This window comes from Sorex araneus, chromosome 3 (assembly GCF_027595985.1).
Source record: "Sorex araneus isolate mSorAra2 chromosome 3, mSorAra2.pri, whole genome shotgun sequence".
NCBI classification, from domain to species: domain Eukaryota; kingdom Metazoa; phylum Chordata; class Mammalia; order Eulipotyphla; family Soricidae; genus Sorex; species Sorex araneus.
The window spans coordinates 66,268,939-66,282,966 of NC_073304.1; the positions used below are offsets into that span (position 1 = coordinate 66,268,939).

The 14,028-nt window shown below is 46.6% G+C and overlaps 1 protein-coding gene across 9 annotated transcripts in view; it reads left to right on the forward strand.

The window, feature by feature from the left end:
• The first annotated feature begins 528 nt into the window (after positions 1–528).
• Positions 529–14,028, forward strand: part of HECTD1 (HECT domain E3 ubiquitin protein ligase 1) — a 98,237-nt gene continuing 84,737 nt past the window's right edge. For 4 of the 9 annotated variants that reach the window (XM_055130525.1, XM_055130526.1, XM_055130528.1 and 1 more), the window contains exons 1-2: positions 530–669; positions 2,202–2,345. In XM_055130525.1, the coding sequence (XP_054986500.1) occupies positions 2,206–2,345 (140 nt within the window). In that variant the 5' untranslated portion in view covers positions 530–669; positions 2,202–2,205. Of the gene's footprint in view, positions 670–2,201; positions 2,346–14,028 lie in introns of all 9 variants that reach the window. The other 5 variants (XM_055130530.1, XM_055130527.1, XM_055130529.1 and 2 more) reach the window with 2 other exon arrangements.

A 14,028-nucleotide genomic window follows, 5' to 3' on the forward strand; every position in this document is an offset into this window, starting at 1 on the left:
GGAGGGGATCCGAGGAGCCCGCTCCGATTGACAGCGCGGACAAGCGAAAGGCGCCAGGCGGTCCGAGGCCCCGAGGGGCCAGGACGGCCGTGGAGGGCGGCTCCGAGTCCAGCAGCAGCGCAGCGTCCCCGGCGGGGGCCCACGCGCAGGCTGGGCCGAGCGGCCTCCGCAGCGCCCCACGCGGCGGCCGGCGGGGTCGCGGGCAGGAGCGGAGCTTTGCTCCGCCTCCGCCGGGCTCGGCTGCCCTCGGCCGCCGCCTCCCCGCCCGGCTCTCGCTCGCCCGACCCTCCGCCCCCTGCCCCCCCCCCGCCCGCCTCCTCCCGGATCACGATGGACGCGGCCTCCCCGCGCCGCCGCCGCCGCTGCCGCCGCCGCCCGCAGCCGCGCGCGGGCCTCTGAGCAGCAGCTACGGCCTGAGGAGCCGCGTGCCCGGACGTGCGCAGGCTGCCGCCGCTCGCTGGCTCGCTCGGGGGGGAAAGCCCTCGCTTCCCTGTCACCGGGTCCCCGCGGAGGAAGGGGAGGGACGAGGCGCGGCTTTTCCTGTGCCGCCCGCCTGGCTCGACCTGCGCGGCCTGCGGCTTCCTGGGAACTCGAGGGCCGCGGCCGGGCCTAGCTCTGCCCGCGGCCTGCTTGGAACTGGGCCGCAGCAGTTGGAGACCACAGGCCCGGGTGAGAGCCCGGCGGGCGAGGGAGCGGGGGCGCCGGGGAGGCCCGGCGGGAAGGGCCGGGCCCCGGGCTGAGGGTGGCGGGGCGGGGGGCCCCACGGAGGAGCCGGGATCCCGGAGCCGGAACGCGGGGCTGAGAGCGAGACCCGGGCCCCGGGGCAGCTCGGCGGGGCGCGCTTCCTCCCACTTGCCCGCTTTTTTATTTTTATTTTTTTAAGCCCCTTTGTTCCTCTGCCCACCGCCCCCCCTCCCCGGATGCCCGCGGCAGCTCCCCGGCGGCCGCAGCTGCAGCGCCAGGCGGGCCCCCCGCGTCCTTGAGGCGGTTTCGGCGCCGGGCCCGACCCGGGACGCCCCACCGGGCCGCGGACGTCTGGGCGCTCGGCCGGCTCCTGCGGCCTGCTCGGGCCCCGCCGCTCGCCGCGTCCCCTCCCAGCCTCACCCCCCCGCCGCCGTCGCTCTCGGCCCCGGACGCCACTCGCCGGGGTTTCGTGCCGGGGAGCGGAGCGCGGGGCTCGGCTGGGCCCCGAGGGTTGGGTGCTTCCTGCCCGGCGCCGCCGTTGGGTGCCCACCGGGACCCCCCCCCCCACTGCCTCCCCCCAACACCCGGTTACGTGGGACCCAGAAGTGCCCGCCCGGCGGGCCGCCCAGCCGCCTCTGTAATGCCCGGCCTGTCGGGGCTGCTGCTCGGGGTTGGTGTCGGGGTTTTGTACTGTTTCCTCAACTGCCTGGTTCCGTGGGGGGTGAAGGGGGGGGCGCGCACGGAGGTCGGGGTAGTTTTTTGGCCTGTAGGCCGACCCGTAACGTGCTGCAGGGCCCTTGCACTGGCTTGAAGCATTTTCTTTGAGAAAGAAAAAGTTTGAAGAACAGGTGCCCGCACTGCCACGATTCCTAACTCTTAAACCACCTGACCGTGGTCTGTATTTGTTCAGTTTATATGAATAAGTACCCGGCGGGGGAAGTGGGGTGGTGGGGGGCAGGGGACCAGCAGTATTGGTGAGGTTGGAGGTTTCTTTGGAAGCTAAGTTTGGATCGTGGGGCTTTCAGACTGACCTGGTCTTCTTTATTGGAAGAAGTGTTTGGGTGGCCGGGTGCGGGTGTGGGGGGAAGTTAGCAGGGAAGAAGAGGGCCCGGCGCTAGGTGTTGTTTGCGGTTTTTTTTTTTTTTTTTTGGCAGAGGTGTTGGTGAGAGAGCAGTAGTGGGGCTGTTGTGAACAAAGACAGCTCTGGTTTCTAGTTCAGTCTAGACCTAAGCAGCTTATGCTCTCGTGCTAACTAGATTTTCTTTAGTGTGCTCTAGGAACGATAAACCCGGGAGGTAAGCAGAGTTGAAAAGCTGCTTGACGCTCTCTGTCCAAACACACCCAGGGAGCCTTGGCTCATTTCTTGGGGGACATCACAAAACTTTGGTTCTAGTCAGTGAGAAGAGCAGTTTTGTTTTTCTTTCTTTCTTTTTTTTAGCCACGTGAGTCAGTCTTGGAGTATTTAAAGGCTTTTTCTCCCCCTTTTTTTCCCCCTTTCTAAAAATTTAAACAAAAAGAACCATGGCAGACGTGGATCCGGATACGTTGCTAGAATGGCTACAGATGGGACAGGGAGATGAAAGGGACATGCAACTAATAGCCCTTGAACAGCTATGCATGCTGCTTTTGATGTCCGACAACGTGGATCGTTGTTTTGAAACGTAAGTACATCCCTGTGTTTATCTCTGCTTTGGGTTTGCTGTGGTCACACCTGTTTTTATTTTTGCTGACTTAAGTTTCTGTAGGATTTTCTGTAGTGGATTTGAAAACGTATTTTTAAAAAAAGTTTTCTGTGACTTTGCATGGCACTTTTCTTAGGAAAAATAGTCAAGGAAAAATTTTGGCAAAATTTTGAGGATGAAGTCACTCCATTGATAATTGTGATGATACAAACATATTTGATGAATGAATGGGAATTGGTAGGGCATACTCGTTTCAGAACATAGCTTGGTTGACTCATTTTCAAAGTAAAAACTAAAGCTTGAACTAAAAAAATAGATTACTTTAACAAAAATCTGTACCAAGAAATTGGTGTTAACTTGACCGCTTGCACCTTCCCTGTTTTTTCATTAATATTTCTATAAACAGCGTCTTTTAAATTTTTTTAAAGTTTTTTTTTGGTCACACTTGGCAGTACTCAGAGGCAGCACCCCGCTGGGTGGTGAGGGCTTAGTCCTGGTGGTGCTCTAGAAACTATCCAGTGCCAGGATGGAACCCAGGTCTCCTGCCCACTAAGCATGTAGCCTAGCTTTCTGAGCCATCTCCTCTGCCCTAACAGTGTGCCTGAGTTAAAGCAATCATGGGGATCCCAGGGCTGTGGCTTAGCAGCAGGGCACATGCTTTTCATTACAAAAGACCCCCCCCCCCAGTTCAGTCCGGCGAATTGGGTGTTACGCACATAGTGTACTTTCAAGACTTCTAAAAACAGATTTTGAAGTATGGAACATTTAGTATTATATAATTTGTTCAGAGATGTAGAAGAGAATTTATTACTGGATTGATAATTATTAGTTTTTGGATTTTGCATACCCAGAGGTACTCGGGAGCCCTTCTTTGGTCTGGGATCACTCTTGGCAGTGCTTGGTGGACCATTTGTGGTGCTGGGAATTGAACCTGTGTTGGCCGTATGCTAGGGGAGCACCTTAATCCCTGTACAATCTCTCCAGTCCCTCCCTGGTCATTGTTTAATGCCATATTTTTATTCTCACGCGATACTTTCCCAGTTAGACTATTCTTCTGAATGTTGAACATAGTTTGTTTTTACTGTATGTTTTATGCTTATGTTTATAATTTTGAATGGCAGTTAAAGGGCATGACAACTCAGATCTTCCTGTATTTGTTTTAATGCCATTTTGAGGTATTTAGAAAATGTTTGAGAAGCTGATTGGTTTATCATAATTTCCTTGAAATTGGAATAAAGGCAGTTACTGCATGACAGTTTTTGAATTGTCTACATTTTTAAATGAATCAGATGAATTAACAAATGAATGATTATTTTTTAGTATCTAGTGAAAGACTACCAGCATGATGAAAGTCCTTACAAACAAAGTTTCTGAATCTGTTAGTAGGCTATTTATTCTACTGTTGGTTTTTTTTTTTTTCCACAAAAAATTTTGAGTCCTGGGGCTGGAGCAGTAGCACAGCAGATAGGGAGTTTGCCTTGCATGCGACTGACTTGGGTTCGATTCCCAGCATCCCATATGGTTCCCAGGAGTAATTCCTGAGTGCAGAGCCAGGAGTAACCCCTGTGCATCGATGGGTGTGACCCTAAAAAAGAAAAAAAAATTGAGTCCATAATAATAATTAGCCCTTTTGTACACACATATTTTGGCAGGAATTAGAGAATAGTGGAGTAATTTTTTGAATTTTCATGGATTTTATTAGAGGTTCTTAATCTGAGACTTTTGGTATTGATTATTATTGAATTGGTTTGGGGGCCACATCTGGCAGTACTCAAAGGCTATTCTCAGCTTGATGCTCTGGCTTCTTGCTGGCAGTGCTCCAAGTATGGTGCCAGGAATAGAACCCGGGCCTCCTGCATGCAGAATGTGTCCTGGGCCTATTGAGCTATCTCTCAGGTTCTACTATTGATGTTTTAAAAAGTAAGTCATGGGGCTAGAACTATAGTTACAGCAGGTAGGGCTCTAGTCTTGAATGTGGCCAACTCTGGTTCAATCCCTGGCGTCACATACAATTCCTGAGTCATGCTGGGAGTGGTTCCTGAGTGCAGAGCCAGAAGCCTGCTGTGGCCTTCAAACCAGTAAACAAACAAACAAGCCATATTTATGCCAGTCAAATTAACAAGGCTTTAATTTATTCTACTACTAACACATAGTAGAGGTATTTATAATGGCAATTAAATAAGAGTATAGTCATACTAAAGCAATTTTATTTTTGTTACAAAATAAGAATTGTTTTTTTCTTAACTTTCATTTTTTATTTTGGGCCTCTCCAGTGGTGTTTAGGGGGTCTCTGGGCCCCTCCTGGCAGTACTCCGCTGATACAGGTGGCAGTTCAGTGGAAGGGTCCAGGATGGAGAGCTGCTTGGGTGCTGTGGCTCTGTGGACAACAAGGACTTCACTGGTAGTACTGGGGGACCATCTGGTTTTTGGGTTTGAACTCAGTTCCCAGTGCATGCAGTGCCTTTACTTCCTGATTGCTGAACTTGGTTATATCCAGGCCCTTTATATTTTTTCTATCTGTGGTATTTGGAGCACATCTGATAGTGCTTAGGGCTTACTCCTGCCTCTGCACTCAGGAATTACTCCTGGCAGTGCTTGGGGACCATGTGGGATGCCGGGCATCCCGGTCAGCTTTGTGCATGTCAAGAGCCCTATCCGCTATACAATCTGGTCCTGTGTTTTCATTTTTATTTATTTTTTCCTTTCCCTTGTTACTGTTGCTGCTGTGATAACTGGGGCTATCTACACTTGGTTGTGGTACTTTCACACTTGCTCTTGGAATTGCACTTTCAGCAGTGATGCTTGCATGAGGTAGTTTGGATGTTCACACGCACTTGGTTGGAATGCACTAGAGATGCTTACTTTGTTGTGATCCTGGAGCCACACAACAGTGATAACTGCTGGGATTGTATTGTGTATATGCAGCTATTCAGGGAATCCAGAAGGGAACAGATTGCCTCATGCCTACAAGACAGGTGCTTACCACCACTAAACTATCCTTGTCCCTTAAGATAATTTAGAAATTTTAAGGGGAGGGAGAGACAGTACAAGAGTAAGGTGCTTAACCTTGTATGAGGTCCATCCTGGGTTTGACCCCTGACATAGCATATAGTTTCTGAGTGTCACCAGGAATGACTCCTGAACTCAGGGCCAGGAATAAGCCCTGAGCACTGCAGGATGTGGACTGACCTCGACCCCCTCCTCCTCCCCCCCCCACCCCACCAGGTTTTTCACTGGAACTTTTTGTTTGTTTGTTTTGGACCACACCCAGCAATACTCAGGGCTTACTCCTGGCTCAGCTCTGGGCTTACTGGCAGTGTTCAGGGGACCATATGTCTGTGGTGCGGAAGGCAACCTCCTTACCTGCTATACTATCTCTCCAGCCCCAAAACAAATTTTTATTGTTCTTGTTCTCTTCCTTTCCCCTCCCCCTGTTGTTATGACCTCACATAGACTGAATTATGGTGCTTGCATATTTCAGTTGTGGTGGTACTTTGGGGTTTGCATATCAGATTTGTGTGCTTGCACCACTGCTTATGGTGCTTGCCCAGTAGCCACCTTTAGTTGCAGTGCTTGTATATGTGCTTGCTGTGGATCACATTCCTTTAGGTGTTTGACATACACTTTGGTTGTGTTGCTTTCAGGGAGTTAGGGAATCTCTACTTGCATATCTTCTTGGTTGCATTGTTGGTACACACCTGGCCGTAGTGCCTTGGGAACACCTTTGTGTCTCGAATCAGCAGTGTTGCTAGGCAGAAATAGCAGAGCTACCAGGGTTGTATCTGGGATTGGGTTTGAGTTCTTACACTTGGAAATGGACTGGAGTGATAGCACAGTGGGTAGGGCGTTTGCCTTGCACGCGGCTGACCCGGATTCAATTCCTCCATCCCTCTCAGAGAGCCGGGCAAGCTACCGAGAGTATTCCGCCCGCACAGCAGAGCCTGACAAGCTACTGGCGTGTATTTGATATGCCAAAAACAGTAACAAGGAGGCTCACAATGGCGACATTACTGGTGCCTGCTCCCAAATTGAACTAAGGGACAATAGGACGATAGTGCAGTGCTACAGTGCTACACTTGGAAAACAGATGCTTTAAGCCACTGAGCAATCTCCTGGTTACTTAATGAAACATTTTAAAATGTAAAACTATATACAGTCCTACTATTCTTTTGTTTGCAAGCCTTCTGCCCACTGTACTGTTGCAGTTCTACTATTTTGTTTTTTCCATTTTCTCTCTTCTAGGAAGAGAATAGTTCTTTTTGTTTTCTTCTTTAGGCTGTATATTTGTATAATGTAAAATAAAGAAAATGAGAGAAATGAGAGTAGGGGAGATGACTCAAAGGGCTGGCAGAGGTACACACTTTGCAGACGGATTTGATTCCTGTACTCCATGGTTCCTAGCACTGTCAGAAAGATAGACGAAGATCTGGAGTGATAGTACAGCAGATAGGGCATTTGCCTTCCATCTGGCCCATCCTTGTTCGATCCCCACCAGGTGGTAATGGGAGGTGGAGATTGCTGCTCAGGCTCTGCCCTCAGGGATCACACCTGATGGGGCTCCTGGTCCCATAGATGTTGCCTCTGATTAAACTCCAGTCTGCTGGGTACAAGTTACCTTCTCCATTGTCCTATTTCCAGTCTTGGCTAGGATTTTTGTAAGGATTAAGCGGGATAGTACATGTGAAATGCCCAGCATGATACTTTACATGTAATAGTTAAAAGTCTTTCTTTAACTTAATAATGTACATGGTTCTCCATTTCATTGTACTAGTTTGGACAGTCTTTTTGCAGTTAAAGGAAAGTGTATTTTCTTTGAAGCTGTGTTGTTTTTGAACTTATGCTCTAAAAGGGGCTAGAGAGATGATACAGTGGATAGGGTGCTTTCCTAGCAAGTGCAGACCTGTATTCAATCTCTGGTCCCTGAGTCCCCATCTGGAGTAATCCTGGAGCACAGAGCTTGGAGTAAATACTGAGCACCTCTAGGTGTGGCCCAGAAACAAATAAACAAAATATAAGGTCAAGGTTAGTTTTGTTTTCATTTGTGATATTACTGAATTATAAGCTTATAGATATGAGTTAACATACTGTCATAAATAGTAATTTTGCCTTCACATCAAGTTTGGTGATCATTATACGTGATTTATTTCCTTACAGCAATATTATAATAAGCAGATAAGTTGTGGACTGGGTCATAGATCTAGCTGCTCAATTTTCAGGTAATTTGTTACGTCCTAAGGATTTTAAATCTCCCCTTAAAAATCTCGAAAATGGAACACTGGGGATATACGTTTAGGTATCAGGTGAATTTTTTAAAGGGTGTTTTTTTTTTTTCTTTTAATTTCATTAAGAGGACATAAAGGGATAAACAGTGAAAAAGTCAATCTCTCCCTTTCCTGGCTCCTGACTAGTCATTTTACCTCTCCAGAGACAACCACCATTATTGATCATTTTCCTAGTGTATCCTTTGAGAGATACCTAAGGACGACTGTTGAGTCTTGTTTACAAAGTTATTGAACACTATGTAAAAAGGAGACAGTAGAGGTGATTAGAGGACACTCCAGGCATGCGCACAATCCGGGTTTAATTCCCCGAATCATATGGTCTCCTGAGCATCACTGGTTGCAACCGTGGAGGCCCCCAACACTGCTTGGGTGTCCCAGGTATCTCTGGCAATGCAGGGCCTTAATTGTACCATCAGGTCCTTGAACTGAACCAGTGGACTGGTTGGCTGAAAATCACCAGTGGAGTTTCCCGACTTCCTGAGTATCATTTGCCTCGTCCCCTTAAAAATCTGTTGAATGTTTGCAATAGAAGAGAAGTCTTTGCGATGCTCTGGTGCACCCCCTTGGGGGAACTATACTAAATCAAGAATTTAACCTGGGGTGTCCTCATGCAGAGTATGCGATACAGCTCTTTGAATCATCCTCCTGGCCATGTGACAAGACGTTTAACTTTTTAAATGTTTTCTTACTTTATACTAGGTTTTAGAGTATAGTGATGACCAGAACAGGTGTAGTATTCTTAAGGTGATTAGTAGTCTAATAGGAGAACACAGCTATTAAATAATTGTGGAAGTACAGTGGCAGCTCCAAGGGCACTGAGACAGCATATAGCAAGGTCAGGACCTGGGGGGGCGGGGACAGGGGTGGGCATAGAGGCCATTTTTTTTTTTTTTTTTTCTTTTTGGGTCATACCAGGCGATGCACAGGGGCCACTCCTGGCTCTGCACTCAGGAATCACCCCTGGGGGTGCTCAGGGGACCATATGGGATGCTGGGAATCGAACCAGGGTCGGCCGCATGCAAGGCAAACGCCCTCCCGACTGTGCTATTGCTCCAGCCCCAAGAGGCCATTTTTGATGAAGTGTTTCCTAGAGACCAGAAGGATGAGTAAGAATTAAGAGATGATGGAAGAGGACGTGGGTTTGAAGGGCATTCAGAGAGAAGGCAGCGAATGAAGAATTTGAAGTGGCATAAGCATGGCATGATTTTGGTGCCTGGACAAAGGTAGTGTGACTGGGCAGACTAAGGCACATGGAGTTCTTTATGGATGCTAAGTAAAAATTTTGGTTTTAAGAGCAAGGGGAAGCCGCCATTTTAGTTTTGAAAATAAATATAGGTGTGATCAAATTTGTCTTTAAAAAATATTACCTGCTCTTTGGGAAAATAGGTGGAAAGGATGAAGGAATGAATGCTTACGTGTACTTGGCAGGTAAAAAGTACAGAGTGAAAGATAAAATTGTAGTAAAAGTATATACAAGTATGTATGTAATAAAAGTAAAAAGAAAAGGATTAATTTGAAATTTAGGAGGTAAAGTGCAGTAATTTCCCTCTTCTGCAACATCTGTGCATTCATTATGGTGCATCATTTATTTTGATTAAAACTTAGGAAAAGAACATCCTGGGGCAGAAGAAATAGCATAAAGGTCCTTGCAAACATATGATCATAAGTTCAGAACCCAGGTGTCTCACATGCACCTATTGTGGCCCTGGCAGCTCGGTGATCCCTGTCATTGCATGTTATTTCTGGTTGTATAGCTGCCGGGTATGTGTGAGCATCACAAAAAAGGGCAGGACCCCTGGCCAACCCCTGGACTAGATAAGACGTGCCACTGGGCAAGTTCTTGTATGAACACTAACAATTTCAGCAGGCTCCACACTCAACTTGTGCACCTCAGCTGAGCATGGTGATAAGGTGTACCTGCATGGCAGCTGGCTGAGCCTGCCAGCACTGTGACTTGCTGTGTGGGAGCTGTGGGAGCTTGTCCCCTGCATGTGCAACCCCTAGTCATCACAAGAGGGGTGGGGGAGAACAAAAAGATTTCAAGAAACAACAAAAAAGTGGTTATTGTATCATATATATTAAATGCCAAATAGTTTTTAAAAAAAAATGTGAATTTCTTTGAGGATTCCAGATGTCTTCTGTGGTAGTTCTGTGAGCTGTTTCTTTTCATTGGCCAAGTAAGAGAAATGTGTGAAGATGAGAAAGCTTTTCTCCTTCCCTCTCCCCACTCTTTTTTTGCCCTTGGCCTGTGGTGAAACTTGTCACCATGGTGCTCACCAGAGGGCACTCATTTCTAGTCCCAGTACTTAAGCAAAGTGGGGTTCGCACAGTTGAGTCGTGGTGTTTGTGCACCTTCAGATTGTGGTTCTCTCTAGGAGTCCCTGTGGTGTGCACCCATGTGCTCACCATGGTGCTTGGCACAGTTTTCCATTGTAGTGCTCGCCAGGAGTTTAAGGCTTTGGCTGCAGTGCTTGCCCATATCTAACTGCTCTGAAGACTTCACATCTTTTGGTGATGTTGGGGATCCCAGACAGCAGAGCCACTGGGATTGTGCTTGATGTACGTGGGTGGCACACTGGGAATTGAATCTGGAGCCTCATGCCTGCAAGGCAGGTGCCTTTTCCTGCCCAGCCATCCCCTGTCCTCTAATCAGGTTTCTTAAACTTGGGCTCTCAAGAGGGCCTGTTGTTAATGAGTTTCCGTGAGCTTTCCTTAAGATTACCAAAGTGTCTTAAAAATGTGAAAAACAGACCAGAGGACTCGTGCTGTGGTTAAGATAATTGGTTTGTGTTCAGTCCCAACATTGGATCAAATTCTTTTTTTTTTGGATCAAATTCTAACACTGCTCATGGTCCCCCTGAGCGCTGTTGGCCGTAGCCCTTCCCCCACAACTCTGTGTGTGTGTGTGTGTGTGTGTGTGTATGTAAACATTTCCAGTTTGTTTTGAGTTTTGGGCCACATCCATTGATGATCAGTGATTACTTCTGGCTCGATAGCACTGTAGCACTGTTATCCCATTGTTCATCGATTTGCTCAAGTGGGCACCAGTAACGTCTCCATTGTGAGCCTCGTTGTTACTGAAATTGGCATACCGAATACATCCCGGTAGCTTGCCAGGCTCTGCCTTGCGAGCGGGATATTCTCCGTAGCTTGTCGGGCTCACCGAGAGGGACAGAGGAATTGAACCCAGGTCAGCCACATGCAAGGCACATGCCCTACCTGCTGTGCTGTCGCTTTCAGGAATTACTCCTGGTGGTGCTCAGGATACTATATGGGGGCCAACTCAAGTCAGCTGCGTGCAAGGCAAATGCCCTACCGCTGTACTATTGCTGTGACCTCTAAATACTTCCAGTTTTATAGTAGTTTGTGTGTGTGTGCGTGTGTGCGTGCTTTGTGATTAGTACTTTTCTTGATTTCTTCAGCGTCCTCCACTGAATTTCATCTTTATATCCTACCTGCCTCCCACCCCTCCACTCCACACACATTTAATGGGGTAGTTGGTGGATACCAATAATTTTAATTATAAAATAATAATAAATTTAGTTCTTGAGGATCCTTAATAACAGTACCTTTTGATGCATTTCTGGTTTGTGGGCCGCATCTGGTGATGCTCAGGAGTTTCTTTTGGTTAGGTGCTGTGCTTTGGGACAGTATTGCCTGGGAGACCATGTGGTACTGTGGATTGACTGTGCCTCTGGGATGCAAAGGCCCTTTGAGCTATCTTTCTAACCCTGCAATGCTTACACTTGTGGTGGGGGTGGGGGTGTCTTTTTTATTTATTTATTTTTGACCATCATATCTATGTGTTCAGGGGTTACACCTGATTCTGCTCAAGGGTCACTCTTGCTGATTCTCGGAGGACCTTATGCAGTGCTGGGTATTGAGCTGGGGTCAGTCACATATCACATATGAGGCAAGAGCCTTAACCCTTGTAGTCTCTGGTCTCGGGGCTGGGGGCCCTCACCCTTCAGTTGAGTCATATTCTGATATTCTGATTGTATTTGCTAAGGTATCAGTATGGTGATCATTCACACTTGCTTAGTTGTACTCCCTTGGTTTAATGCTCATCCAGGAGTGAGCTGACTGCAGTGTCATGGAAATTGCTTACAGTGCCAGGGCTCAAACAGTAAAGATGCCAGGATTTTGCTTGGTGCAGTGGCATCATTGGGCAGTGAATCTGTGACCATAAGTTCGTAAGATTGGCATGCTAAGCCACTGAGTTATTTTTTCTGGGCCCTATATCTTTGTTTCTATGTGCCTTTATTTATTTATGATGGGGCCATATCTGGCAGCTCTGGGAACTAGGAGCACACCAGCCAAGCTGGGGATTGGAGCCATGTAGTATCAGGAGTCCCAAGGCATTATATATATATATATATATATATATATATATATATATATATATATATATACGCTCTTCCTCTTGAGTTACATCTTTGGCCTTGTTGCTGGTTTGAAGATCCTCCCCCCTTGGTTGTTTGTAGTTTAATTATGATTTGTTTCTCAAATTTGTCTTATTTGAGGTTTGCCAAGCTTCTATTTAATTTATTTTTTTGGTTTGGGGGCTACTTCTGGCAGTGCTCAGGGCTTACTCCTAGCTCTGAACTGAAGGATTGATCACTTCTGGAGGCCTCAGAGGACCCTATGGGATGCTGGGGATTGAACCCTGCTTGACTGTGTGCAAGGCAAGCGCCCTACCCACTGTACTATCCCTCTGGCCCTCAGCTTCTATATTTTTCCCTTTCCCTTTTGCTGTGAATAGTAGTCTCACACACACCGACTTGGTTGCAGTGCTTGTTTGCACATGGATGACTCATTAGAATCATAAAGGGCAGTGCTGCGAAGAAGATCACATTTGGCAAGTTGGGTGGTGCCAGGGCTTGAACTTCTCTGGCCTCCTTGTCTGCAAGGCATTGAGCTGTTCCTACCCCTGCAGAACTTGTTGAATTTGTATGTTATCTACCAGACTTGGGAACTTTCTTCAGGTTTGTTTTTTGGATCAGTTTCCTCCTTCCTTTGGGGGGTATGCGGCACGATTGTTATGCTATTCCTAGACTGTTCCTTTTCTTCCTTCAGTATTTTATATCTGTGTTCTTCAAATTAAAGTAGTTAATTCTTGATGAATTAATTTAGTCTGTCATCAAGCTCACTATACCTGTCATCCTGCTGCAGCTCCTTTCATCCAGTGATCCTTTTCACTCACACAAATAGTATTTCTTTTGAAATTTTCATTTGTTTCTTTTTTAAAGATTTGTTTGTTTTTGAGAAGTAATGTTAATGTTGTTTCAAGAATGTTCACATTTTCCTAGTGGAACATAATTGAACTGTTTGAGAGGCCTCTGATAATTTTAACATCTTGCCAGATTTTAAACTTTTTTAACTTGCTGCACCCTTTCAGTTAAAAAGTGAAAAATCCCTGTGCAAGGATGATGGTCAGATTTGTGAATGGAACTAGAGTATATCATACTGATTGAAGTCAGTCAGACAGAAAGGGGTAGATACAGAATGATCTCTCTCATACATGGGACTTAGATACACAGCTAGGTCACAACAAAGATCCAAAGGCAACATACGGCGGGAGGGAGTTGGGTATACTAGTGATGGGTGTGGTATTGGAATTATGCAAGAGAAACCATTATTAATAATATTGTAAAACAAAAGGTTATTTAAAAAATGAAAAATGACTCAGCACCCTCCTGGAAATCTACCTTCACTAAGGGAATAAATATAAGGTATCTCCTTGTACTTGCTCTTGCTGCCCTCATTCCTTATACCAGTGCCCCCTGAAGAGTAGTATTGTCCACTTGTGGGAAGCACTATAGTTGCTGTTTCAGATTTACATGTTGTCTTTTTTTTATTATAACCAAATCAGATTATATTGATTCTTTTTTTTTTTTTTTTTTGCTTTTTGGGTCACTCCCAGCGATGCTCAGGGGTTACTCCTGGCTTTGCACTTAGGAATTACTCCTGGCGGTGCTTGGGGGACCATATGGGACGCCGGGGATTGAGCCCGGGTCAGCCGCGTGCAAGGCAAACGCCCTACCCGCTGTTCTATCGCTCCGGCCCCTATATTGATTCTTTATGCTTTAATTACTTAGGATTTTATCTAAGGTGTAGAATATTGTGAGACTGCTTTATAAAGATCCTCTACTGAATGTATTTTTCTTTATGGTGTATGGAGTATAATTATCACTGAGCCACATCCCCGGATATGCATAGAATGTTGTTTTTTTAAAAATTTTTTTTTTTAATTTTGTTTTGGCATGCAGTGAACTGAGAGTTTGACTCATATTACTATCTTACTCTTGTGGGTGAAAGTTCCAGAGCCTTTGTTCATATACCTACTTTGACCATATCTACTCGGTCAGAGTTTAGTCTGG